The sequence below is a fragment of the Schistocerca serialis genome, chromosome 7 (assembly GCF_023864345.2).
Source record: "Schistocerca serialis cubense isolate TAMUIC-IGC-003099 chromosome 7, iqSchSeri2.2, whole genome shotgun sequence".
Lineage (NCBI taxonomy): Eukaryota > Metazoa > Arthropoda > Insecta > Orthoptera > Acrididae > Schistocerca > Schistocerca serialis.
Genome location: NC_064644.1, coordinates 429208738 through 429234058, shown reverse-complemented (window position 1 = coordinate 429234058; position 25321 = coordinate 429208738). Strand labels below are relative to the sequence as shown.

The 25321-nt window shown below is 43.4% G+C and overlaps 1 protein-coding gene across 1 annotated transcript in view; it reads left to right on the top strand.

Annotated features, from left to right (window-relative positions):
• The window catches only part of LOC126413136 (insulin-like growth factor-binding protein complex acid labile subunit), a 465921-nt gene that overhangs the window by 409239 nt on the left and 31361 nt on the right, over positions 1-25321 (top strand). The window contains exon 3 of the mRNA XM_050083029.1: positions 16624-16845. Within this exon, the coding sequence (XP_049938986.1) occupies positions 16624-16845 (222 nt within the window). The remainder of the gene's footprint in view (positions 1-16623; positions 16846-25321) is intronic.

The window sequence follows — 25321 nt, the reverse complement described above, 5'->3', positions numbered from 1 at the left end:
ACTGCTAAGGTCATCAGTCCCTAAGCTTACACACTACTTAACCTAAATTATCCTAAGGACAAACACACACAACCATGCCCGAGGGAGGACTCGAACCTCCGCCGGGACCAGCCGCACAGTCCGTGACTGCAGCGCCTATACCGCACGGCTAATCCTTCGCGGCGAAGTTTAAAGATGACAGGGAAGGTTGAAGGTGAGTTGTAGATTCCCACCAACAAATTCCAGCGAAAGGATGGAGTGGAAGGGGTTTTGAGCCGGAGTGGATACTTCGGAAAGACACACAGCCATGCCCCCACAGCCGCGCGGGGTAGCCGTGCGATCTGCGGCGCCTTGTCACAGTTCGCGCGGCTGCCCCCGTCGGAGGTTCGAGTCCTCCCTCGGGCAAGGGTGTACGTGTTGCCCTTAGCGGAAGTTAGTTTAAGTTAGATTAAGTAGTGTGTAAGCTTAGGAACCGATGACCTCAGTAGTTTGGTCCCATAGAACTTACCACAAATTTCCAAATTTCCATACCCCCACCACTGGTATGTGTTTTCCCTAAGCTGTGTGCTTCTATTTATACCATACAGGTTTTACATGGTTATGGATACAGTACCCTGTCACATCTTATGTACTGGGAAGCATCGTACCTTGGAACACTTATCAGACTTTCGCCTCTAGCCGACTCTGTCACTGAACTTTATTTTACTATTTCGTTTCTAAATGATAGCAGGCACTCTTTATGTACGGCAGTCTCTTTCAGAAATAAAAAAAAAAATCAACCAGAAAAGTTTCGTTTACCTAAATTTGAAGCAATTTTTCAAGGTACAACATAGTCATGTAGCTAGGAATAAAAAATCTGTTCAATTTTAAAAGTGTTGCAATCGAGAATATCTTGTCAACACTGTATTTAACAATCTATGAGTCAGTTCATTACACCGGTGATCGATAAGCGAATCAAATTAATGGTCGTGCGGTAGCGTTCTCGCTTCCCACGCCCGGGTTCCCGGGTTCGATTCCCGGCGGGGTCAGGGATTTTCTCTACCTCGTGATGGCTGGGTGTTGTGTGCTGTCCTTAGGTTAGTTAGGTTTAAGTAGTTCTAAGTTCTAGGGGACTTATGACCACAGCAGTTGAGTCCCATAGTGCTCAGAGCCATTTGAACCATTTTTCGAATCAAATTAAGGAGAAGTATTAACAAAAACTAGTAACAATATAAATACAGCTTAAAATGGAGGCTATTCGAAACTAACACAAGTTTCCAGATTGGAAGAGAGGCTACTCAAAATTGGCACAAGTTTCCAGTTTACAAACAAGGTAAATGGTAAAGACTTTAAAGAAACTCAGTTCATGTGCAAAGCACAGCTGTTCCAGAGGAGAAAACTAAATACAGTTTAAAATATAAGCTATTCGAAACTAACACAAATTTTCATTTTACAAACAGAAGAAATCGTTAAGACATTGAAGAAACTCAGTTCATTTGCAGATCTCAAGTATTCCATAGGACTAAACATTCTATCGTTTCCAGCTACAGGATATCACACGACTGACATAGTACGGCTTAACCGTCCACACGTTTTGTAACTAGTTGTAAAAGATGAATAGAATTTTACTCAGGATAAAACCCTATAACTGAAGAATTAACAATATCTTTCCAAGAGCTTTAGTATATTACAGAAAATTTAAATCTCTAGAAATAGAAATATTTACAGCGTCACACAAAACACAAACTCTCTTCTGACAACAACAAAAACAGTAGAAAATGCCAGAAACTGCTTATAACTGTGTAGTGTGCATTCCTTCGTGTGAGTCTAAAATTGGTCACCCACCAGAAAGAATCGTTTTTTTCTAGGTGTTCTATCCTCCAGGTATAACACTCTCCCATTCTAGTTGATTTGGTCAATGAAGTTGCCGTCATCATCGTCTGTATAGTTGCTTACGTTAGTTCCAACAAATTCCTGCGATATGTGCGTGATGTTGATTGTTTATTGTGTCATGGGACTCATGTCGATCTGCTTTGTGGTTATTTTATGTACTGAAGAAACAGTGCCTCTGATATCGAGTCTGTCTTGCTATCGATAATTTCAAACTATTTTGACTCTAATCGCATTTTGTAAGTCACCCTAAATAGACAGTTCATTTGATGAGGAGTAGACATGTGCAAAAAGGGGACATATGTTGGGCAGACAGCCACAAGGAAGGTAACTGAGAAGAAATCTTCGGTAACAGATGACATACTTCAATGGATCGATGAAAGAAGGAAGTGTGAAAATGATCAGGCAAAGACAGGAATACAACAATATAAATCCTTTAGGAATTAAATTAATCGGAAGTGCAGGGAAGCGATAGCTAAATGGATGCAGGAAAAATATGAATAAATCGTCAAAGAAATGATCGTCGGATGGGCTGACGAAGAATATAGGAAAGCCAAAGCAACCTTCGGTGAAATTAGAAGCAAGGGTGGTAACATCCAAGGTGCAATGGACCTTTCGCTGTTAAATGCAGAGAGGAGAGCGGAAATATGGGAAGAGTATCTTGAAGGTCAGTGGACGACTTGTCTGGTGACGTGAGGGAATAAGTAATTTGAATCGACATGGAAGACACAGGTGATTCGGTATTAGAGTCATAATTTTAAAAAGTTCTGGAAGACTCGAGATCAAATAAGGCAGAAGGAATAGATAACAGTTTATCGGAATCCCTAAAATCATTTTCGGAAGTGGCAGGAAAACCATTATATAAGTTGGTCTTTAGAGTATATTAGACTTTCGGGAAAAAATCATCCACACTATCCCGAATATAACAAGGACCGATAAGTGCGAGAACCATCGCACAATCTGCTTAACAGTTCATTCATAGTAATGAGAAGCAACACACATGAGAACTGCGAGAAACTTAGCATCAAAATTGGTGATCCCGAAGTAGACGAATCAAGGAATTCTGCTACCTTGGAAGCAAAAAACCCATTATGTACGAAGCAACGAGTACATAAAACCAGATAGCACATGCAAAGAGGGCATACGTGGCCACGAAAAGTCTACTGGTATCAACTTAGACATTTATTTAATGAAGAAATTTCTGAGAATGTACATTCGGAGCACAATATTGTATGGTACTGAATCAAGGACAGAAGAGAACTCAAGCGTTTGAGATATTGTGATACGGGAGAATTTTGAAAATTAGGTGGACTGATTAGATAAGGCATAAGGGGTTCTCCGTGAAATCTGTGAAAAAAGGAACACATGGAATACACTGACAAGAAGAAGGGACAGACGATAGGATGATATGTTGAGATATCAGGGAACAACCTCCATGGTACTAGATGGACCGAGCTAACATCCTCATCTGGAACTAAAGGGGAAGACAGACAATGGAATGCATCCAGCAGTTAATCCAGAAAAGCTGGGAAGAAGAGGATGGAGGGGAAAAAAGGAGGAGGAGAGAAAAAGCAATTCTCAAGCCCTGATGATGCTTTCCATTTCCTGTTGTCAACTATCTGACCGCCACTACTTGAAGTGGCGTAAGTCCCTTACTTCTTCATCTGTTCTAGCTTGTCCAGTCTTACCATCTTGAGCCAATACACTTCGTGCCGGTACCTGATGGTGTAGTCTGTCTGATAGACTATCAACACTAGGTAAAGAGCTTCATGTGATGTGATTCGGAAAGACCTTGATAGCCTTAGCAGCATACTTTGCCTTCGCCGGACAGCTTTTCTGTTAGTAACAAAGCTCAGATGGTGTGCCTGTGCACTGGCCACGAATCACACGATCGATCGAATATGACGCAATGGCTCTGAGCACTATGGGGTTTAACTTCTGAGGTCATCAGTCCCCTAGAACGGAGAACTACTTAAACCTAACTAACCTTAGGACATCACACACATCCATGCCCGATGCAGGATTCGAGCCTGCGACCGCAGCGGTCGCGCGGTTGGAGACTGTAGCGCCTAGAACCGCTCGGCAACCCCGGTCGATGACGCAATGATATGTGCCCACAGTGCAAGCGTTTATTTAAAATTTTCAGTGTTTTTCCATGCTACTCTGTCAAATAGTTGTTCTGCTTGTGTTGAAACAATCTGTATGTTGTTATGAGGGTTAAGTCGTTCGTAAATTCCAAGGTACTGTGCTGTTGTACTGCGTATTTTGGAAGTGTTGCCTAAGTTGACCATGGGGTTTCCATGTCGTTTGCCTTATAGCATTACGTAGACAGTTCTGCTAGCCACTACGTTTAATTTATTCTTGTAACACCAACTAGTTTTGTGTTTTAATAAGCTTTTTGTTTTCATTTATAGGTGCGCTCTTCTGTCGGTCGTTAGTATGACAGGAACACCGTCTGCATAAGTACTGACTCAACTGGTGTATTACCTCCCCTCTATCAGTTGTAGTAGTGGTTCAAAGACAATATACCAAAAGACTGTTTCCACAGATAGAGACGTTCTGACATCTCTTAGTCATTCCCTTCACCAACTTGCGATGTCTCGCAGCCTCTCTGCTACTCTGTCTTTACAGTAGTCAATTATGAATCTACAATTTTTTGCAAGTACCGACAATTCTTTGATATGTACAAACGCCGCTCATGGCAAGGTTTTAGTGGACTTGTTTTGCCGTTGCTTTTCCCCGATCTGCTATGAAGTGTTAAATGTTTATCTGTGCCAGTATAGTGTTTGGTTGTCGTTGTTTTGAAAAGGAAGGGAGAAGGTGAAATCCGATGCCAGTACATAGCCTACACCTCACGACTAGCGGCAATGCGACGACCGAGCTAACATCCCATCTGATAGACGGGTCATCAATAGCGTCACATGCTGTCACATCACGAAACACGTCGGACTTGTTTTGATTTTAATCTAGGACACATCACAATTGCAAGCTGGAGACGTAGCTGCAAGTCGTTTCGCTTCAATGCTCGCATAATCTGAACTTTTCAATCGGGCAAGCGGAGCCGTTTATGTAGCAGCTTGTGAACTATTGAGAGTGGGTGGTTTTGGTCCCCTGATGCCCGGAAAACTGACCTTGATGAGCTTTTTGCAATGTCCCTTTGAGCTCCTCTGGCACATCATCAGCTCTGCGTTTTGTGCCAAAACATGACTGTCTGTTTACACTCCTACCCATCTAATCTTCAGCATTCTTCTGTAGCACCACATTTCTAAAGCCTCTATTCTCTTCTTGTCTAAACTATTTATCTTCCATGTTTCACTTCTATACATGGCCACACTCCACACAAATACTTTCAGAAACAACTTCCTGACAATTAAGTCTATACTCGATGTTAATAAACTTCTCGTCTTCAGAAACGCTTTCCTTGCCATTTCCAGTCTACATTTTATATCCCCCTCTAATTCGACCATCAACACTTATTTTGCTCTCCAAATAGCTAAACTCCTTTACCACTTTAAGTGGCTCATTTGCTAATCTAATTTCCTCAGCATCACCCGACTTAATTCGACTACATTCCATTATCCTCGTTTTCCTTTGGTTGATGTTCATCTTATATCCTCCTTTCAAGACACTATCCATCCCGTTCAACTGCTCTTCCAAGTCCTTTGCTGTCACTGACAGAATTACAGTGTCATCGGCGAACCTCAAAGTTTTTAATTCTTCTCCATGGATTTTAATACCTACTCCGAAATTTTCTTTTGTTTCCTTTACTGCTTGCTCAATATACAGACTGAATAACATCGGGGATAGGCTACAACCCTGTCTCACTCATTCCCCAACCACTGCTTCCCTTTCATGTCCTTCGACTCTTATAACTGCCATCAGGTTTCTGTACAAATTGTAAATAGCCTTTCGCTGTCTGTATTTTACCCCTCCCACCTTCAGAATTTGTAAGAGAGTATTCCAGTCTACATTGTCAAAAGATTGTAATGATATGATAAACTGAAATCAGTGACTAAATAAATCCATTAGTAGGTAGATTAATTTCTAACGTTGGGCTTTAACACACATTCATCCTCGCAGTGCTACAGGCATCTTTGCCGGAGCCACAGTATTTTGTTGGAAACTCCTCTGTCATTCGTCACCAGGCGTGCAAATTGCGGGCCCCCAGAGAGACGAACGCACTCGACTGGCGCCAGCAGCTGCACAGAGGAACTTACGCGAGACGAAGTCGGGCGCAGACGGATGGGCCGCAAGTCGCGGACGGCGCATAATTGCTCGTTAACGGCGCGGCCGCCACACACGCCGACCTCTGGCGCACCGCGGACCAAGTTCCCTCATTAGCGGCGGCGGCGGTGCCAACTGCCGCCTTCCCAGGTAAACTGGGTCCGCGACTCTCAGGTGGGCCGAAACAGTCGCTAAGCGCTCTGCGATAGTGCGCGGACAGCCCGCGCTGCAAAGTCCACTCAAATTATTGCGGCCACCGCACTTCGCAAGCCGGCTGCGTGCACGGTTGCCTGCGCAATGTGACCTGTTTTGAGACACTGCATTGATGTTTCCTACAACGGATCCATTCAGTTTCCAGATCCGATACACTTTGAGTCTATACCAGAACCTAAAACCTGTCCGTACGTCGATAATTTTGGGACAAATACATCTATACCAGAAAAACTGCAAGGTATTGTATCCTTAAACGCACTTTCAAGCATTTCTTGCGCACTTGGACTGGTTTTGGAGACGAAATACGCACATTATGTTACACTACTGGCCATTAAAATTGCTACACTACGAAGATGACGTGCTACAGACATGAAATTTAACCGACAGGAAGAAGATGCTGTGGTATGCAAATGATTAGCTTTTCAGAGCATTCACACAACGTTGGCGCCGGTGCTGACACGAGGAAAGTTTCCAACCGATTTCTCATACAAAACCAACAGTTCTCCGGCGTTGCCTGGTGAAACGTTGTGATGCCTCGTGGAAGGAGGAGAAATGCGGACCATCACGTTTCCGACTTTGATAAAGGTCGGATTTTAGCCTATCGCGATTGCGGTTTATCGTATCGCGACACTGCTGCTCGCGTTAGTCGAGATCCAGTGACTGTTAGCAGAATATGGAATTGGTGGGTTCAGGAGGATAATACGGAACGGCGTGCTGGATCCCAACGGCCTCGTATCACTAGTAGTCGAGATGACAGGCATCTTATCCGCATGGATGTAACGGATCGTGCGGCCACGTCTCGATCCCTGAGTCAAGAAATGGGGACGTTAGGAAGACAACAACCATCTGCACGAACAGTTCGACGACGTTTGCAGCAGCATGGACTATCAGCTCGGAAACCTGCCTGCGGTTACCCTTGACGCTGCATCACAGGCAGGAGCGCCTGTGATGGTGTACTCGGCGACGAACCTGGGTGCATGAATGGCAAAACGTCATTTTTTCGGATGAATCCAGGTTCTGTGTACAGCATCATGATGGTCGCATCCGTGTTTGGTGACATCGCAGTGAACGCACATTGGAAGCGTGTATTCGTCATCGCCATACTGGCGCATCAACCTGTGTCATGGTATGGGGTGCCATTGGTTACACGTCTCAGTCGCCTCTTGTTCGCATTGACGGCACTTGAACAGTGGACGTCACATTTCAGATGTGTTACGACCCGTGGCACTACCCTTCATTCGATCCCTGCGAAACCCTACATTTCAGCAGGATAATGCACGACCGCATGTTGCAGGTGCTGTACGGGCCTTTCTGGATACAGAAAATGTTCCTGCTGCCCTGGCCAGCACATTATCCAGATCTCTTACCAATTGAAAACGTCTGGTCAATGGTGGCCGAGCAACTGGCTCGTCAGATTACGCCAGTCACTACTCTTGATGAACTGCGGTATGGTGTTGAAGCTGCATGGGCAGCTATACCTGTACACGTCATCCAAGCTCTGTTTGACTCAATGCCCAGGCGTATCAAGGCCGTTATTACGACCAGAGGTGGTTGTTCTGGGTACTGATTTCTCAGGATCTATGCACCCAAACTGCGTGAAAATGTAATCACATGTCAGTTCTAGTATAATATATTTGTCCATGAATAACCGTTTATCATCTGCATTTCTTCTTGGTTTAGCAATTTTAATGGCCAGTAGTGTATATTTTCTCAATCTAACCATGGTGTAATCTCAATTAAACGCGTGTGGTGTAAAGAAAAAACACTCTAGTCTACACATAGTATAAAAATGGATGTATGTATGTGTGTAGTATGTGTTTGTATGTATGTTCTACATGTCCTCCTAAGCCACTGCACGGATTTCAACTAAACTTGTTATACACATAAGAGTAGATGACTGTCAGGCGACAATAGCTATGGGGCTAAGAACCACTTCCGATCAAAGGAGGGGGTGGGGGGGAGGGTGGGGGGGGGTTAATAACAAAAGTAGATTGTGACGCGTGAAATCTCTGACTTCATTCACCCTTATTTGAGAATGAGATCACTTACTTACTTGCAACATCCTTCACACATAATTTCAAACATTTACGAGATTTTTTCGCACTGATAACTCCTACAAAATGGTGAAAGGAAAAATGTTTCTCGCTTATCACTTTTCCAGTGTCAATACCCACATCTGCCACTGTATGTAAGTGCAAACTTATAACACTGTACGACACGTAATTATGGAGATACTACTTCACAAACAATGAGTTGTGTGAAATAGTGCCGCATCATTCATGACGTTTTAATTTCTTAACGCTTTGCTACTAACCCTCTTCGCAATTAATTTCGCAGACAGCATCAAAATATGTCACTGAATGTACTTACAAAAATATACCGTTATAAGATATGTAGTTAAGGAGATAAGTCGTCATAAACAGTGGAATACGTGAAAAACTGAGGCATCGCGCATGACGTTTAAATTTATAACTTTGTTGCTACTACACCAGTCGCAATACATTTCGCAGGTCGTCTCCACGTATACCGCTGGATGTAGCTACAAAATTATATCATTGTACGACACACAGTCCAGGAGATATGACGTCATAAATATTAATCACAAAGCCACACGCTGCGTGGTACGGGCACCGTTATAAATAACTAGGCAAGGTGGGTTTCTACACTAGTCAAAAATAAAATATAGGACACATGGAATTAAAAACATTAGCTGCGTGTGTTCAAAAATGGCTCTAAGCACTATGGGACTTATCATCTGAAGTCATCAGTCACCTAGACTTAGAACTACTTAAACCTAACTAACCTAAGAACATCACACACATCCATGCCCGAGCCAGGATTCGAACCTGCGACCGTAGCAGCACCGGGGTTCCGGACTGAAGGTAGAACCGCTCGACCACGGCGACCGGCTTCTGCGTGTGTGCGTTGATTCATATCAATGGTGCAAACTGAAATTTCTGCCGGACCGGGATATGAACCTGGTTTCCTGCTTACTAGACAGATGCGCTGACCACTACCCCATCCATCTATTTTCTACTTATACCTTACCCTACTGATGTAATGCCTCTGCTCATTAGCCCCTTTACTCGCGGAATCTCGTCCATTCGAACAAGACTTCGAGCTTGGGCATGTCCGGAAGGACTCTCGCCATATTTTGGCGATGGTGGCCAATGATCCCTTCAGCGCAGAAGCACTCGACACTCGAACTCTTATGATAATCACTGAGATGCCACCACTAATGAAGCCAATGAGCAGGGGCTCTACATCAGTAGCGTGCAGTATAAGTTGAGAATTCGGGTCTGATGGAAAGCGTGCGGTTATGGAGACCACAGTGTTTGGATGGCATTGTGGTCAGCTCCTCTTCCTAGTAAACAGAAGACCCGAATTCGAATCCCAGTCCAGAAGACATTTTCACTTGCCCCGTTGATATAGGTTAGTAACCACTGGCAGCTAATATATTGAATTCCATTGCGTCTTGTCTCATAGTGGTCGTGTCCGAAAGCAAGTATAAAATACAGAACTTCTGACAAATTTTGTTCTACACATATACTGATGAGCCGAAACATTATTGCCACCTGCTTAACAGCACGTTCGTCTACCTTTGCAACAGAATACAGCGCCGTTTCGACATGACATGCATTCGACAAGTCGTTGGTAAGTGACCCGAGATATGTAGCCCCACATTAAGGGTAGGTCACACAGTTAACCCAAATTATTGCCTCGTGATGGCGTCATCTACATGGCATCTCAAGACACGTGACTCATCAGACCAGCCGACACGTTTCCATTCAAACAGTGCGCTCCGAAACACTTGTGCCCGCACCAGAACTGTACTCTGTCGTCATATCTGACACAGATCGCCGCCTATCCCGTTTTACATAGCGGATGTGCCTCCGATCGCCACATCCTGTTATTAGGCGTAGACCTCCAAGACGTTGTCGGCTACACGCGGTTTCACCGTCTTCGATTAATTTATATAGACGCTCGCGACAATTCGATGCCGACATCCGACCAGATTTACCGTTTCCGATATGCTCATTTACCAGACGCTGATCCATAACAGTCTGCCATTCTTCAAAATCGTTAATGTCAGCAAATTTTCCCATTGTAGGCCTGTATCGTAACAAGAATGATTCCCTATTCGTCTCGCCTCTGTCCATGTAGGTTCCTCACCACTTCACGTATCTACGACGCCACCAGATGAACATTCACGGTGGGTAATCGTTATAGTGTTGTGCCTCATCGCTATAGATCCCTTTTTTACATTGGATCTGCTAAGCATCGTCACTCACTTTTGTCACTACTGATGTCACTACTGCCAACGGCAGTGATAATACCGGTTCCCGTCAGATTACCAAGTTAAGCGCTGTCGGGCTGGGTTAGCTCTTGGAAGGGTGACCATCCGGTATGCCGAGAGCGGTGGGCAAGCGGAACGCACTCAGCCTTTGTAAGGCGAGTTGAGGAGCTCCTTCATTCAGAAGTAGCAGCTCCAGTTTCGTAAACTGAGATACGACGGGGAGAGCGGTGTGCTGACCACAAGCCGCTTCATATCCGCATCCAGTGACGCCTATGGGCTGAGGATGACACAGCGGCCGCTCGGTACCGTTTGGCCTTCATATCCTACTCAGGAGGAATTTAGTTTAGTTTTTAGGTGTCACTACTAGTGCTGTATTTTCCAACTGAAGGGGTCATCTTGTTCAGAGTACTCTGCTCCTTCTCGCGAATTCTTGTAACTAAGTTTGGTGCGTCTACCTGGAGCATTGGGCCCTTTATTGAGCGTGACAATGAGCTTCGAGACTCTGCATAGAGAAAATGTGTACCTCAGTCTATCAAGCGACACAGTTAGAGTAACGCCTTGTACACCGCTATTTGATGTAAGAAATGTGACTTTTGTAACAAATATTTTTCGGTGTGTTATTTAATTAGTAATAAGAGAAGGACAGTGGTGCCTTGCACTACACATTCATAACGTGTATGTACCAATGGAGCTCCAGAGGCCAACAAATGAACAACTGCGTGCAGCACTCATTTGCTGTATGCGTTTTAAGATGAAAGAATTCATAGAGAATATGAGGAAAATACAGCCATTATTCCACGTTTCCACTTCCGCTCGGTAGTGGGTTGATACACAGTACTACTGGCACACGTAAGGGAAATCTAATAAATTTATCATGAACTACACTTGGTATGTAGTTTTTACAACTACACTCGTAATTTCTATATTATATACTTTGTAGATGCTACTACTACTACTACTGTTACTACTACTAGTACTCCGTCTGAACAGGCCTCGAAATGTCAAATGGTACCAACCGACCACCATGTCACCCTCACACCGCGTGGAGTGGCCATGTCACTGACTGCGCGGCCCCTCCTGCCGGAGGTTCGTGCCCTCCCTCGGGCATGAGTGTGTGTGTTGTTCTTAGCATAGGTTAGTTTAAGTTAGTTTAAGTAGTGTGTAAGTCTAGGGACCAATGACCCCTGCAGTTTGGTCCCTTAAGAACTCACACACACATGTCACCCGCTGCCGACGGGCTTGATGCGGATGTGGAGAAGCATATGGGCAGCACACCGTTCTCCCGGTCGTATTCAATCATGTATCTCATCAATTGGCCTCAAAAGGACCCAGTTCACCCTGCATGCCAACAGCGTTCGGTAGACCAGCACGGTCACCCATCGAAGTGCTATCCAAACCCAACAGCGCTTAACTCCGGTGATCTAAAGGGAAACGGTGTTTCCACTGCTGCAAGACCATTGGTCTGTATAGGCCTAGATACTGCATAGATTTTAACTCTCATTAAAGTACTAGTGAATGATGATTAGTTTCCCTCTCCCCCATCATGTGAAGGGATATGATGACACAAAACGACGAATCTGCATATACTTATTAACAGAATTACGGTGAAACTTCTTGGCAGTTGGTAACTGTGTACTGGACAGGGACTCTAACCCGAGACATTTGCTTTTCGCAGTCCACAGCTCTACCGACTGAGCTGTCCAAGCACGACTCGCGACCCGTTCTCACACCTTTATTTCCACCATACCTCATCTCCTACTTCTGAAATTCTCACAAGTTTTCTTGGATACCGTGCGGAACTAACACTTCTGGAAGAAGAGATATAGCGGAGACATATTTAGCCACAACCTAGAGGATTGTTTCCCAAATGTATTTCCATTTTTCAGTGGAGTGTGTGTTAATTTGAAACTTCCTGGCAGATTAAGACTCTGTCTCGGAGCGGGACTCGAAGCTGGGACGTTTGTCTTCCGCTGACAAGAGCTCTACTAACTCAGCTATCTAGGTACGACTCATGACTCGTCATGACAGCTTTACTTCTGTCCGTGCCTTATCTCCTAAGGAGAATTTCTGTGTAGTTTGGAGACGCGTGTTCGTGAACGATACCGTTTTCTTAAATGCTGAGTCACTCACTGCAAAACAGCAGATATTTCGTCACCACTTTAATCACATAGCTTCAAGCCACGACACGATCCTACGATGGGTTACAGATGTCAGAAAACTAGAAAACATTCTTAAAAATAGATCGCCAGGTCCTGAGAAAAAATCGACGATACCAGAAACCATCGATAACGTGAGAGAGGCAGTCACCAGGAGTCCGAGACGATACGCATGTCAACAGGGACACTGTCTACGGAAGAGCCACGAAAGTGTGGATGTGTGCCAAAAGTTTGTGTTACAGTTCATCAGTATAAAGTGTTGCTGATTCAGGAGACCGCGGATACGGATTTTTGACGATGCTAAGCCTTTGCTGTGTGTATGCAAGTGATCTTTGAAGAAGCCCAAATGCAATTACCGTTAAGGGTGACGAGGTACATTTCCACCTTAATGGGTCCATTAACAAAAAAATTATCGTTTTAGGCTCCTGGGCAAACTTGCGTTGTTCATGAAAGACCTCCTCACTTGCCGCGCATGACTGTACGATGTGCCGTAGATTCTGCTGGATTAACCCGTCCTTATTGTTTTTGGAGAACGACGACTTAACAGTGATTGTGAGTTCCGAATGTTACGTATGCATGCTGAAAATGCTCTTTCTGACAGAACTGTATAGGAGACGGAGTATATTTCTAGCTGGATGGTGCAACATGGCACATTGCGTTCAAGGCAGTCATGAGGAACCTTTTCCGTGGACGCCCATTTCATTCTTCAGCGACATGACGTGTCAGCAAGATCATCAGAACTGTCCGCTTGTGGCTTTTTCTTGTAGGTGTATATAGGAGAGCATACCTAAGAGAAACTCCAAAGTTTAAAAAATGGTTCAAATGGCTCTGAGCACTATGGGACTCAACTGCTGAGGTCATTAGTCCCCTAGGACTTAGAACTAGTTAAACCTAACTAACCTAAGGACATCACAAACATCCATGCCCGAGGCAGGATTCGAACCTGCGACCGTAGTGGTCTTGCGGTTCCAGACTGCAGCGCCTTTAACCTCACGGCCACTTCGGCCGGTACTCCAAAGTTTAATGAAGTTCAATCCTGCAATTAAATAGAAAGTAAGTTTGATTCACCAACAAAAGTTGGACGAGTTGTAACTTCTGACGAAAACTGAAAACTGTATTCGAGACTGCGGCCACTAATCATACGATATAATTTTTCGTAAATGACCACGTTAATCAGATAAATAGAATACGTTAATCTTTGATTTTGTGTAAATAAAACTGTTTTCTTAAAGATCAACATACAACTGTTGATTTGAAGATAGTCCATTTTCATAAGTCACCATGTATTTAAATCTTGAGTTCCCATTCTCAAGCGGAGAATATTTTACAGATCTTTAACACATAGTACTACAGCAATTCACAGTCCAGAGTGCACAGTTTTACAGGTAAAAAGCAAACTAGACTGAGTAGTAAAAATATCACTGTGAATCTACATCCAGATTTTCTTGCCTCACTCAAAAGCTCTGGTGTGAAATAAATTCTCGGAACGTACGAGGTTTGTTCAATAAGTAAAGCAACACTTTTTTTCTGAAAGGAGGTTAGTTTTATTCAGGACACCAATACTCCATACTAAGTTTTCCAACACGACTGGCTTACGCAACCTTACTAGGAGAGCTCGTATAACCGGTTGGTACCACTTCACTGGTCGACGTTAGAGCCAGCGTCTTGCTGCATCAATAACCTCCCCTCCATCCACGTACTGCCAACTTCATTGGACCAAACAGATGGAAGTCTGACGGCTCAAATTGAAGGGGTCACTTGTTCAGAGTACTCTGCTTCTTCTCGCGAATTCTTGTAACTGAGTTTGGCGCGTCTACCTGAAGCATTCGGGTTATAGGGCGGACGAGGAAAAACACTCCAGTGAAGTTTTGTGAGCCACTCTCGGTTGCGCAGACTTATGGAAAAGGAGAAGTTCATTTGTATTTTTGTGTGCAACGAACAAGGTGAAATCGTTGGTTGAATTTGCTGAGGGTAGCACAATACATCTCACAGCTGGTCGTTGCATCATGAGGGAGGACATCAAACAGAATAGCCCCGTCAGGGTCTGAGAAGACCTCCGCGACGACGTTACCGGCTGACGATGCGACATTGAACGTTTTGTTAGGATGAAAGGTGGGGTGACCGTCCCATAGATCCTCGTTTTGTTTCTGGTTGGAAGTGGTAATCCATGTTTCATCGCTTGTGACGATGTCAGACAAAATTTGTGCCCCAGTTCCGTACGAATGGTCCTTCGCTGCTGTTTATGGTCTTCTGTTACACGGCGAGTAACTCAGCGGACAGACACCTTTGATGATGATGATGATGATGATATGTGGTTTGCGGGACGCTCAACTGCGTGGTTATCAGTACAAGTTCCCAATATTTTCACTGACTAGTCTCGCCACTTTCCTAAATGATGATGAGACGACGAGGACAATAGAAACACCCAGTCCACGGGCGGAGAAAATCCTTGACGCGGCCGGGAATCGAACCCAACAACCCTTGACCCAGGGGCATCAACCATTAGACCACCAGCTGCGGACTATACCTATGAGTACTTATATGGATATGGTGTCTGTTCTTTCGGACATGTCCGAAACAACAGACACCATTGATGACCTGCAGCCGTCTAGAATGAAATTAGAATTATATTAATAGCGTCAGCTGCGCACGGGCGTTGATATAGATCAACGGGGACAGGTGAAAATGTGTGCCCCGACCGAGACTCGAACCCGGGATTTCCTCTTACATGGCAGACGCTCTATCCATCTGAGCCACTAAGGGCACAGACGATAGCGCGACTGCAGGGACAATCTCGCTATATACTTATATGGATATGGTGTCTGTTCTTTTGGAAATGGTGGCTCAGATGGATAGAGCATCTGCCATTTAAGCAGGACATCCCGGGTTCCAGTCCCGGTCGGAGCACACATTTTCACCTGTCCCCGTTGATATATATATACGTCCGCACGCAGCTGACGGTATTAATATAATTCTAATTTCGTTCTAGACGGCTGCAGGTCATCAAAGTTGCCTGTTATTTCCGACATGTCCGAAAGAACAGACACCATATCCATATAAGTATATAGTTCTGGCGATACCGGCCATGACCTTCTTCTTCTGTACGGATGCACACATATTCGCCGAACTCTTACGGGACTTGGAAAAATGTCTTCCACGAGTAATGAGTGTATTGTTGTGGGACACTACGAATGTAATGTGTGTACATACAAGGTGAGATTTCGGGTCTTGCGGGTGGTGTGCGCGAGATAGTCCCTGCTGTCGCGCTATCGTCTGTGCCCTGGTGGTTCAGATGGATAGAGCGTCTGCCATGTAAGCAGGAGATCCCAGGTTCGAGTATCGGTCGGGGCACACATTTTCACCTGTCCCCGTTGATCTATATCAATGTCCGCGCGCAGCTGACGGTATTAATATAATTCTAATTTCACTCCTTTGAGTGTCCTAACTGGTGGGCGAGTGAGTTAGTACTACCAGCAGAGACGTCCGGATGAGCAGTGAGGTGTTTGGTTGTGATACGTCGATGACCTCCAATGAGAATGTCCGCACGTTCCAACATTGCAGGTGTCACAGCTGTGTATGGCTTTGCAAGCGCCTGTGAATATCCAACCAAAAGGAATTCAATAACAGCTCTCTGCTTGGAACGCACCGCCACTACAGACGCCCTTTTGAAGGCTGCGTATAGTTCCACATGAAAAATTCATGAAACTATAGGGGCTGAAACGGGAATATTCCTCGATACCCCTCAACAAACTCTGCTTTCTTTCAACGTATACTGGTAAAAAAATGTATTGGTTAATTATTGAACGCCCTTTGTACTACTGGCCCGTCGTCACGAGTGAGTGCCGCTTTGTGGAGCAGCGACTACATAAGATATCCTCACCGTAGGTGCTGTGCAACACGGGCGGCCTGACGGAAATCCCGGTGAAGGCGCTGCCGGAGACGGTGGAGCAGCTGTCTCTATCCAAGAACCACTTCCCAGTGATCCGCAGCGACGCCTTCTCCGGACTACGCTCGCTGCGCAAGCTGTCTCTCGATGGCAACAACATCTCCGTCATCAAGCCGTTCGCCTTCCGCGGCCTGCCGCGCCTGCGTGAGCTCTCCATCCAGGTAGGTCCACACTACCCACCAACCCATCGTGCATCTAAATCTCGTGCCGTGGTCTCTTGTAGCGTCTGCAAGTGTTTTCTTCAACAGCTTTTATGTGTACAGAAAACGAAGGGTAGAAGATTAGGGTCTAACGTCCCGTCTGCGATGAGTCGGTGCAAGCAGCAATATTTCGAAAGGATAGAGAACGAAATCGACGGGTCATTTTCAGAAGAATAATATTGGAATTACCTCAGTTTCTTTTTAGATACCAAATCCGATACTTGACAGTAAATCTGGATGGGAATGCGAACTCCGGTACAACTGAGTGCAAGTCTCTAGCGAGGAGCACATTGGTAACACGGTGGATTCACAGTGAGACGACGGCGTTCGAGTCCCTGCCTGGTCATCCAAATACACAGATAAATTGGAAAGTATTACGCCATGAAGCAGCAGTTCGATATTTTCCAAACGCTTCAGAGATGTTTATCATACAAAAAGGTATTAAATGATTAAACTTCCTTTCCATTTGGGACTGATGTCCTTCATCTACAGCAGTATGAGGTGTGACCCACACAGGCAAAATGCACCCTAGTATTCATTGTGGCATGGAAACATACAACCTCCGGATGTCATCCTGAGGAGTGACTGGCGATTACTGAGACTCATGCTGAATCAGTTGACGACAATATCTGGCAGGAAACTGGTATGAATATATACGTGTTCCCATCGCATCCCAGATGACAAATCAGAGGACTGGCCAGGCCTGTCAAGGATGCATACGTTCCTCAAGACGTTAGTGGTGTGAACGAGGGTGGGTCTTGCATTAAATTGCTAGATTTTTCCATTTGGTATCCAGGTCATCAGGAGTGAGAAAATTCAGTCTTCCTACAACACTAACTGAATCAATCCTTTTGTCATAACGCACCATAATTGCAATGGTTGTAGAGATATCACTCATTCCTGTGACACTTAACCAGTTTGCTTGCTGATAAGTTGCCGTCTATCTGACTGCCACAAGTAAAGGTGAGACTTAGCTGAACACCACTGGCTTATACTAAATGTTCCAGTTAACGTTGACTCCACACCACACAAGTCTCTGTTATTTGTGGTTGTGTGCCACCGATAACGGAGCATGGAAGTTCAAGATCTCTAAATAGAGATTTGCATATAACCTATGCCCGGTTTTCAGCTCTTGACATCCGTCTATTCGTGACAGCCAACCGGGCAAGCCTACGACCTTCTCGTGGTTTCGATCTTCCGGAAGAACCTCTGCCTGTTATTCTTCCCACACAGTTCTCTTATCGTCATCCCTCGTTTAGCATTCATTGAATTACAACCAACTCATTGTGCAATCTGTCGGTGTAATGCCTCCGTATCTTTCATACCTATAACTCGACATTTCTCGATGTCTGGAAGATGATGATAAGCTTCACGTGTCCGTCATTTGGGCGTTCTGTGTTCCAGTTTAAAAGTTCTAGCAACGTTAGACCCATCAAGCAGCAGTCATGTACTAACACCATTCCACGTCTGTAGGGATAGGTTATTTCTGTAATGATCATACCACATATCCTGAGTAAGGATGAAAAATTAATCAATGTATCCAACCGGTACGATAATACTGGAGTTCATTTTGGTACCCTTTGGTCCAGGTGTTCATGAGGCAATACTTCCCAGTTCCATCAATGTATACTTTTTCTCTGGTTCCCCAGAGTGCTTAAGGCAAATCCTTAATAGTTCCTTTGAAACAGCAGGCCGAATAGTTGCCCATCATATCTCAGTCTGGGTTTCTGCTCTGCCGCAAGAGACATCATTGTCCACGAAAAGTCAAATCCAGAGTTTCCTACATTATTTTGGGAATGATAGTCCAATATTTTATCCGCTGCACCAACGTGGTCGATATAGGCAGTATAATGCGGCTCTAAGTGACGCCTTTAGCACGAGAACACTATATCTGAAATAATTTCAGCACATCTTATTTCATTCTAGTGATTATATAAGCTCTAATATATATAAGTATTTCCAAACCGTCATCTATGAATCAAAATTTCATTTAACTAATACTCGTCGTACACGAATTTGGGAAAGACCAGAATGCTTCCGAGTGGGCACCGCAACTATTTTTTTTTTCATCTTAAACCCAGCGTATTTTCACCAAAACGCCTTTTTTGGCTACCTCGCCACGTTATGAACATGGTTTTTAAGGAACGTTTCTTCTTAGCGTGCATAGTCTTCCCCAACTTCTTATGCGCTATATAACATTATCAAATCCACCTATAAGGCGTTATTCGTTGAAGACTATGATATATTTTTACTAACTGTTTTAATGAAATACACCCTTCTTAAGGCCTAAAATTCTTCGTCCAGAACTTCTCTTTCAAGCTGCGTTTTGTGATTTACGTGGACACTATTTCATTCGTTAATATTTCTATCGCTTATTACTCCTAGATGAACAATTAGACCATATGAGCATGCCTCCTGAACCAAACCGGACGCTTTTCTTTTTAATTATTTCTACATGGTTACGTTACCAATGTTAATTGTTTCGTTTTGTGCTGCTGGGATTGTGAGAAGACATAACTGCTTAGGGCGCCTACTCGCGAGAAACAGGAGATCGAAGTTCAATCTGGTTTCTTTCTCTTTTGTTCTTTTTTTTTTCTTCTGACTGGTTTGATGTGACCCGAATTCATCTCCTGTGCCAATCTTTTCATCTAAGAGTAGCACTTACAACCTGCGTTCTCATTTTCTGGATATATTCTAATCCCTGTCTTTTTCTAAATGTTTTACCCTCTACAGCTCCTTCTACTAGCTTGGAAGTTATTCCACGATGTCTTAACAGATGTCTTATCATCCAGCTCCTTCTTGTTTTCTATATATTCCTTTCCTCGCTTATTCTCAGAGAACTTCTTCACTGCAAAACTTATCAGTCCACGTAATTTTCAAAATTCTTCTAATGCATCACATCTCAAGTGCTTTGATTCTCTTATTTTCCGGTTTTCCCACAGTACATGTTTCACTGTCACACAATGCTGTGCTAAAAAAGTACATTCTGAGAAATTTATTTTCCAACTTGAAGCCTATGTTTGATAGTAGTAGACTTCTCGTGGCCAGGAATGCCCTTTTCGCCAGTGCTAGACTGCTTTTTATATCCTTGCTCCGTCCGTCATTGGTTATTTTGCCACCTAGGTAGCAGAATTTCTTAACTTCAGCTGTTTCGTAAACGCCAATACTGGTCTTAAGTTTCTCGCTGCTCTCCTTTCTGCTACTCCTCACTATTGCCATCTTGCTTCGATGTACTCTCAATCCATGTTCTCTACCCATTCATTCATTCCATTCAGCAGGTCCTGCAATTCTTCTTCGCTTTTACTGAGAACAAAAATGTCATCAGCGAATGGTATCATTGATATCCTTTCATCTTGAATGTTAATTCCACTCTTAAAACTTTCATTAAATTCGATCATTGCTTCTTCGATGTAGAGATTGAAAAATAGGGGTGAAAGACTGCATCCCTGCCTTTCACCATTTTTAATCCGAGCACTTCGTTCTTGATCTTCCACTATATATTTCCCTCTTGGCTCTTGTACACATTTTGTTTGCCCGTCTTTCCCTATGGCTTATCCCTGACTCGATCAGAATTTCGAACACCTTGCACTGTTTGACGGTGTGAATTACGAATTCCACGACGAAAAATCCTATGAACGTGTCTTGATTTTTCTTTAGTCTTGCTTCCATTATCAGCCGCAACTGAAGAACTACCTCTCTGGTGCCTTTACCTTTCCTAAAGCCAAACTAATGGTCATCTAACAAATCCACAATTTAATTTTCGATACTTCTGTTTATTAGTCTCATCAGCAACTTGGATGCATGAGCTATTAACCTCATTGCAATGATTCTCGCACTTGTCGGTTCTTGCAATCTTCGAAGTTGTGTGGATGATGTTTTTTGAAAGGCAGATGATATATCGCTAGACTCATACGTTCTACACACCAACGTAAATCGTTTTGTTGTCATTTACCTCAATGATTTTAGAAATTCTGATGTAATCTATCCATTCCGCCTTATTCAATCTTCAGTGTTCCTAATCTCTTTTAAATTCTGGTTCTACTACTGGTGACCTTCTCTCTTCCGTATCGAATCCTGTTTGTTCTACTATCACGTCATCAGAAAGTATTCCTCCTCAGAGAGACATTCAGTTTACTCTTTCCTCCTAACAGCCCTCTCCTCTGCATTTAACAGTGGAATTCCTATTGCACTCTCAGTGTTACCACCATTTCTTTTAATTTCACGGAAGGATGTTTCGACTTTTCTATATGTTGAATCAGTCCTTCCGACGACAATTTCTTCGTCGATTTCTTCACATATTCCATGAACCATTTCCCCCTTAAGTTCCCTGCATTTCCTTCTGTTATCAATCAGCTGAAGCTGAAGTATTTCTTCTGCAACCCATGGTTTCTTCGCATTTACCTTTACCTGTGTTGTTCTCTCCAACTCCTGTGGTTGACCTTTTCATAGCTCTCCATTCCTGTTCAACTGAACTGTCTACTGTTTTTTCCTTATCGCAGTATTTATAGGCTCACAGAACTTCAAGCGTACCTCTTCATCCGTCAGTACTTCCATATCCTACTTCTTTGCACAATGTTTCTTCCTAACTTGTCTTTTAAACTTCAGCCTACTTTTCATCACCACTTAATTGTGATCTGAGTCTGTATCTGCTCCTGGGGAGTGGGTAGATTTACAATCCAGTATAAGATTTCGGAATCTCTGCCTGACTATGACGTAATCTAACTGAAATCTTCCCGTACATACCGACATTTTCCACATCTTCCTCCTTCTCTTTTGATTCTTGAACAGATTATTCGCTTTTGCTAGGTGAAATAAATCACAAAATTCAATAACTCTTTCTACTCTCTCAGTACTAGTACCAAGCTCATATTCTCCCGTAACCCTTTCTTCTACTTCTTCCCCTACAACTTCATTCAAATCCCCCCATGACTATTACATTCCCATCTTCCTTTACGTAGTGAATTACCCATTCAGTATACGCATATACTATCTCTTGATCTTCGGCCTGTGACGTCGGCATTTCTATCTGAATTATTGCTGTAGGTTTTGGTTTGCTGTAGATTCTGATGAGAACAGCCCTATCATTGAAATGTTCACAATATCTCACTCTCTGCCCTACCTTCTTATTCATAACGAATCCTATTCCCGTCATACCATTTAGTACTGTTGTTGATATACCCCACAATCATGTGACCAGAAATCCTTGTCTTCTTTCCATTCCACTTCACTGACCTGACTATATGTAGACTGAGCCTTAGCACTTCCCTTTTCAGATTTTCCAGCTTCTTTACCACGTTCTAACTTCTGACATTCATTGCCCCGACTTGTAGAACATTATCCCTTTGTTGGTTATTCAATTTTTTTCTCCCCCTTGGCAGTTCTGTCCCGGATATCCAAAAGGGGACTAGTCAAGAAGCTCTCCCCAGTGCAGAGGTCCTCACGACAGTTTTTCAATTTTGGGGGATACTCATAACGTGTTTTTAGTGCAGTGGTTTCCACTGCCTTTAACGTCCTCATTCCATTGGTCGTTGCTCATTCTTCCGCATTTATGGGCAGTTCCCCCCGCCTCACCCCCCTCTTAAGGACAAAAGAGTGCTCAGAAGCTCTATCCGCTCTTCTGCCCTATTTCACCAGGGCCTTTGGCAGAATGAGGGCCACTGCTTATGTTGGAAGTCTTAAGTCATCATTGCTGGTACAGATTTAAATTTGCCACAGATATTCATTTATCTGCTGTTCAGGTTTTCTGAACGGATTTGCTTTCATTGATTTAATCCTCATCCATCGAATTATTTCTTGTAAGTAATAATAAACTTAATTACTCGTAATTTCCATACAGATAAATAACAATTTGTAACTGAATACTGACAACCTTTATATCTAGATTAAAAATAAAAAGACGTAAAATATGGAAAATCACTCAAAAAGAAAAAGTAGTAAGAGATAAATATGCAGCAAAAAAGACAGAACGTTTCCCTATCCTACAGCGTCGTTCTATTGTGTTTCCGGGAATGACAGTTGCCCACTAGACCAAACTGTCGGTTACTAATGCGTAATCTGTTATGCTCTACATCATCACATACCGTCAATAGTGTGGCTGATTGTTTACGTTCAAACAGTAACTATTTTAGTCAGCTGAACGTTCACTCCTGATCACACGGTAATGATTGTGTTACTATTATTTGTGACATTACAGAACTCAACTGCTTCGAATGCCGTTCAACTCTATTTTCGATACACGGATACTTGACAGATACACGACCGGTTCTTCTCAAAATACGTTTCTTCAGTTACATATACATCTTTCTATAATTTACATCGTAGTATATTTCATTATTATTTGACTTCGGTTTAATGTACCTTATGGCTAAGAGCTTGGTACAAATGTAAAAACATATACAGAGAGTATAGACAATATAAAGTGTTTGAGCAATGTCTAAAATTATTTTATGGTATCAACATAGGCATAATACTTACAGCTAAAAAGTCTTGACGTGATACCAAAAATAAACGAAATAGAAAATAAAGAAATAAAGAACTCAGTAGGGACTGGGGAGTGCACTCTTGAAGCTTAATGTTTGTGATGATGATGTTTGGTTTGAGGCGCGCTCAACTACGCTGTCGTCAGTGCCCGCACAAAGTCCCAATTTTTACACAGTTCAATATAGCCACTGTCACAAATAATTATGATGAAATGTTGAGGATAACAGAAACACCCAGTCCTCGGGTAGAGAAAATCCCCAAACCGGCTGGGAATCGAACCCGGACCCCTGTGATCCAGAGGCAACAACGCTGGCCACTAGACCACGAGGTGCGGACTCTTAAGAGTTTGTGTAACCGCAGCCGGTACACCATAGTTAATAAACACAAGTTACTATCTCATGTAAGGGCTGTATGTTTCATTAAGGGTTTTATGTTTCAGTACCTTCATGACACAATAGAACCCGAACACTTTTGAGAAGAGGTACCTTCAATTTCACAAGGTTTCGCAGTAAGCAGTGTTGCTGTGGTTCGTAGAAACTATATGAAAACCAAAGTGCCTTAAATCTCTGTCTTCTGTCCTCTGACAGTCATGGAAAGTGTTAACCTTCCTACCTATCTAATATTAGTGAAAATGAACTGACACATAATTGGTACGCTTTCGGACCAGTGTGGATACCAGCTTCTTGTTCGCTGTAAATTTTCGAAATCTGTGGGACTTCCTACTTCATTTTGTATTTACAGATGGCCAATAAAAGGAAAAGCTCTCCTGCGCGCACACACACACACACACACACACACACACACACACACACGTTACTGTGGAGCATCACTATGTTAAACACCTGTAAAAATAATGTGCCCTTTTAAACAGTTTACATTGTTCAAACCGACAGTAATTGTTGCCATGCGGAGATTGAAACGTATATTTGCACTATATCGAGCGTTGCTGTCCAAGACAGAGATTAACACGAGCGAAGTAAAGGATGCCTTCAGACGCTCAAACCTTTGGAGAAGATCATTTCTTTGGATGGATCAGGGTAAGAGTAAAAGCACGGCGAAGACAGTGTACGAAAACGTCGAAAATCACATGTGACAATGCATCCCACTTGTTGTTAGACCGCCTTCCCATAGGATGTACCATCTACAATGCCGAGTTCCACGTAGCCCTGAAGGCACTGCAGCAGCTGCGGAGAATCCCGAGTGAGAATTTCTAATCTGCTCCGATTTTTGTATTATCGTGCTGGCCGTGCAAGAAATGTACTCCTTGGAGAGGATGATGCAAAATGTATTGCACATAATCTACTTGGGGCTGAAGCTCTTTTTTCCCGTGATTGCTTTAACAATACGTATGTTTTTGGATGGAGTCCGCCTTTAGTAAAAGATACTGTTAAATGAATATACAGCTCTCTGTAAAAGAACTCTGTTCTCTGCCCTCAAAGAATAATCAGATAAGACCAACCTATAGAGCTCTTCCCCCCCTCTCCACACATGTGAACAGTCAAACCTGCTCTGTCTCTCTCTCTCTCTCACACACACACACACACACGAACACACACACACACAAACACACACACACACACACAAAATGCACAGACACCTCTGAAAGATTCAGAACAATCACCAGAAACACCTTCAACTGTTCCACTGTCCGCAATGTTTGTTTTTACAGCTGGTAAACAGTGAAACAGTGACAGTGACAGCTCAATATACAGGGTGGTCCATTGATCCAGACCGAGCCAAATATCTCACGAAATAAGCGTCAAACGAAAAAGCTACAAAGAACGAAACTTGTCTAGCTTAAAGGGGGAAAACCGGTATGCTTGGCCCGCTAGATGGCGCGGCCATAGGTCAAACGGATATCAAATGCGTTTTTTTAAAAATAGGAACCCCCATTTTTTATTACATATTCAGAAGTACGTAAAGAAATATGAATGTTTAAGCTGGACCACTTTTTTCG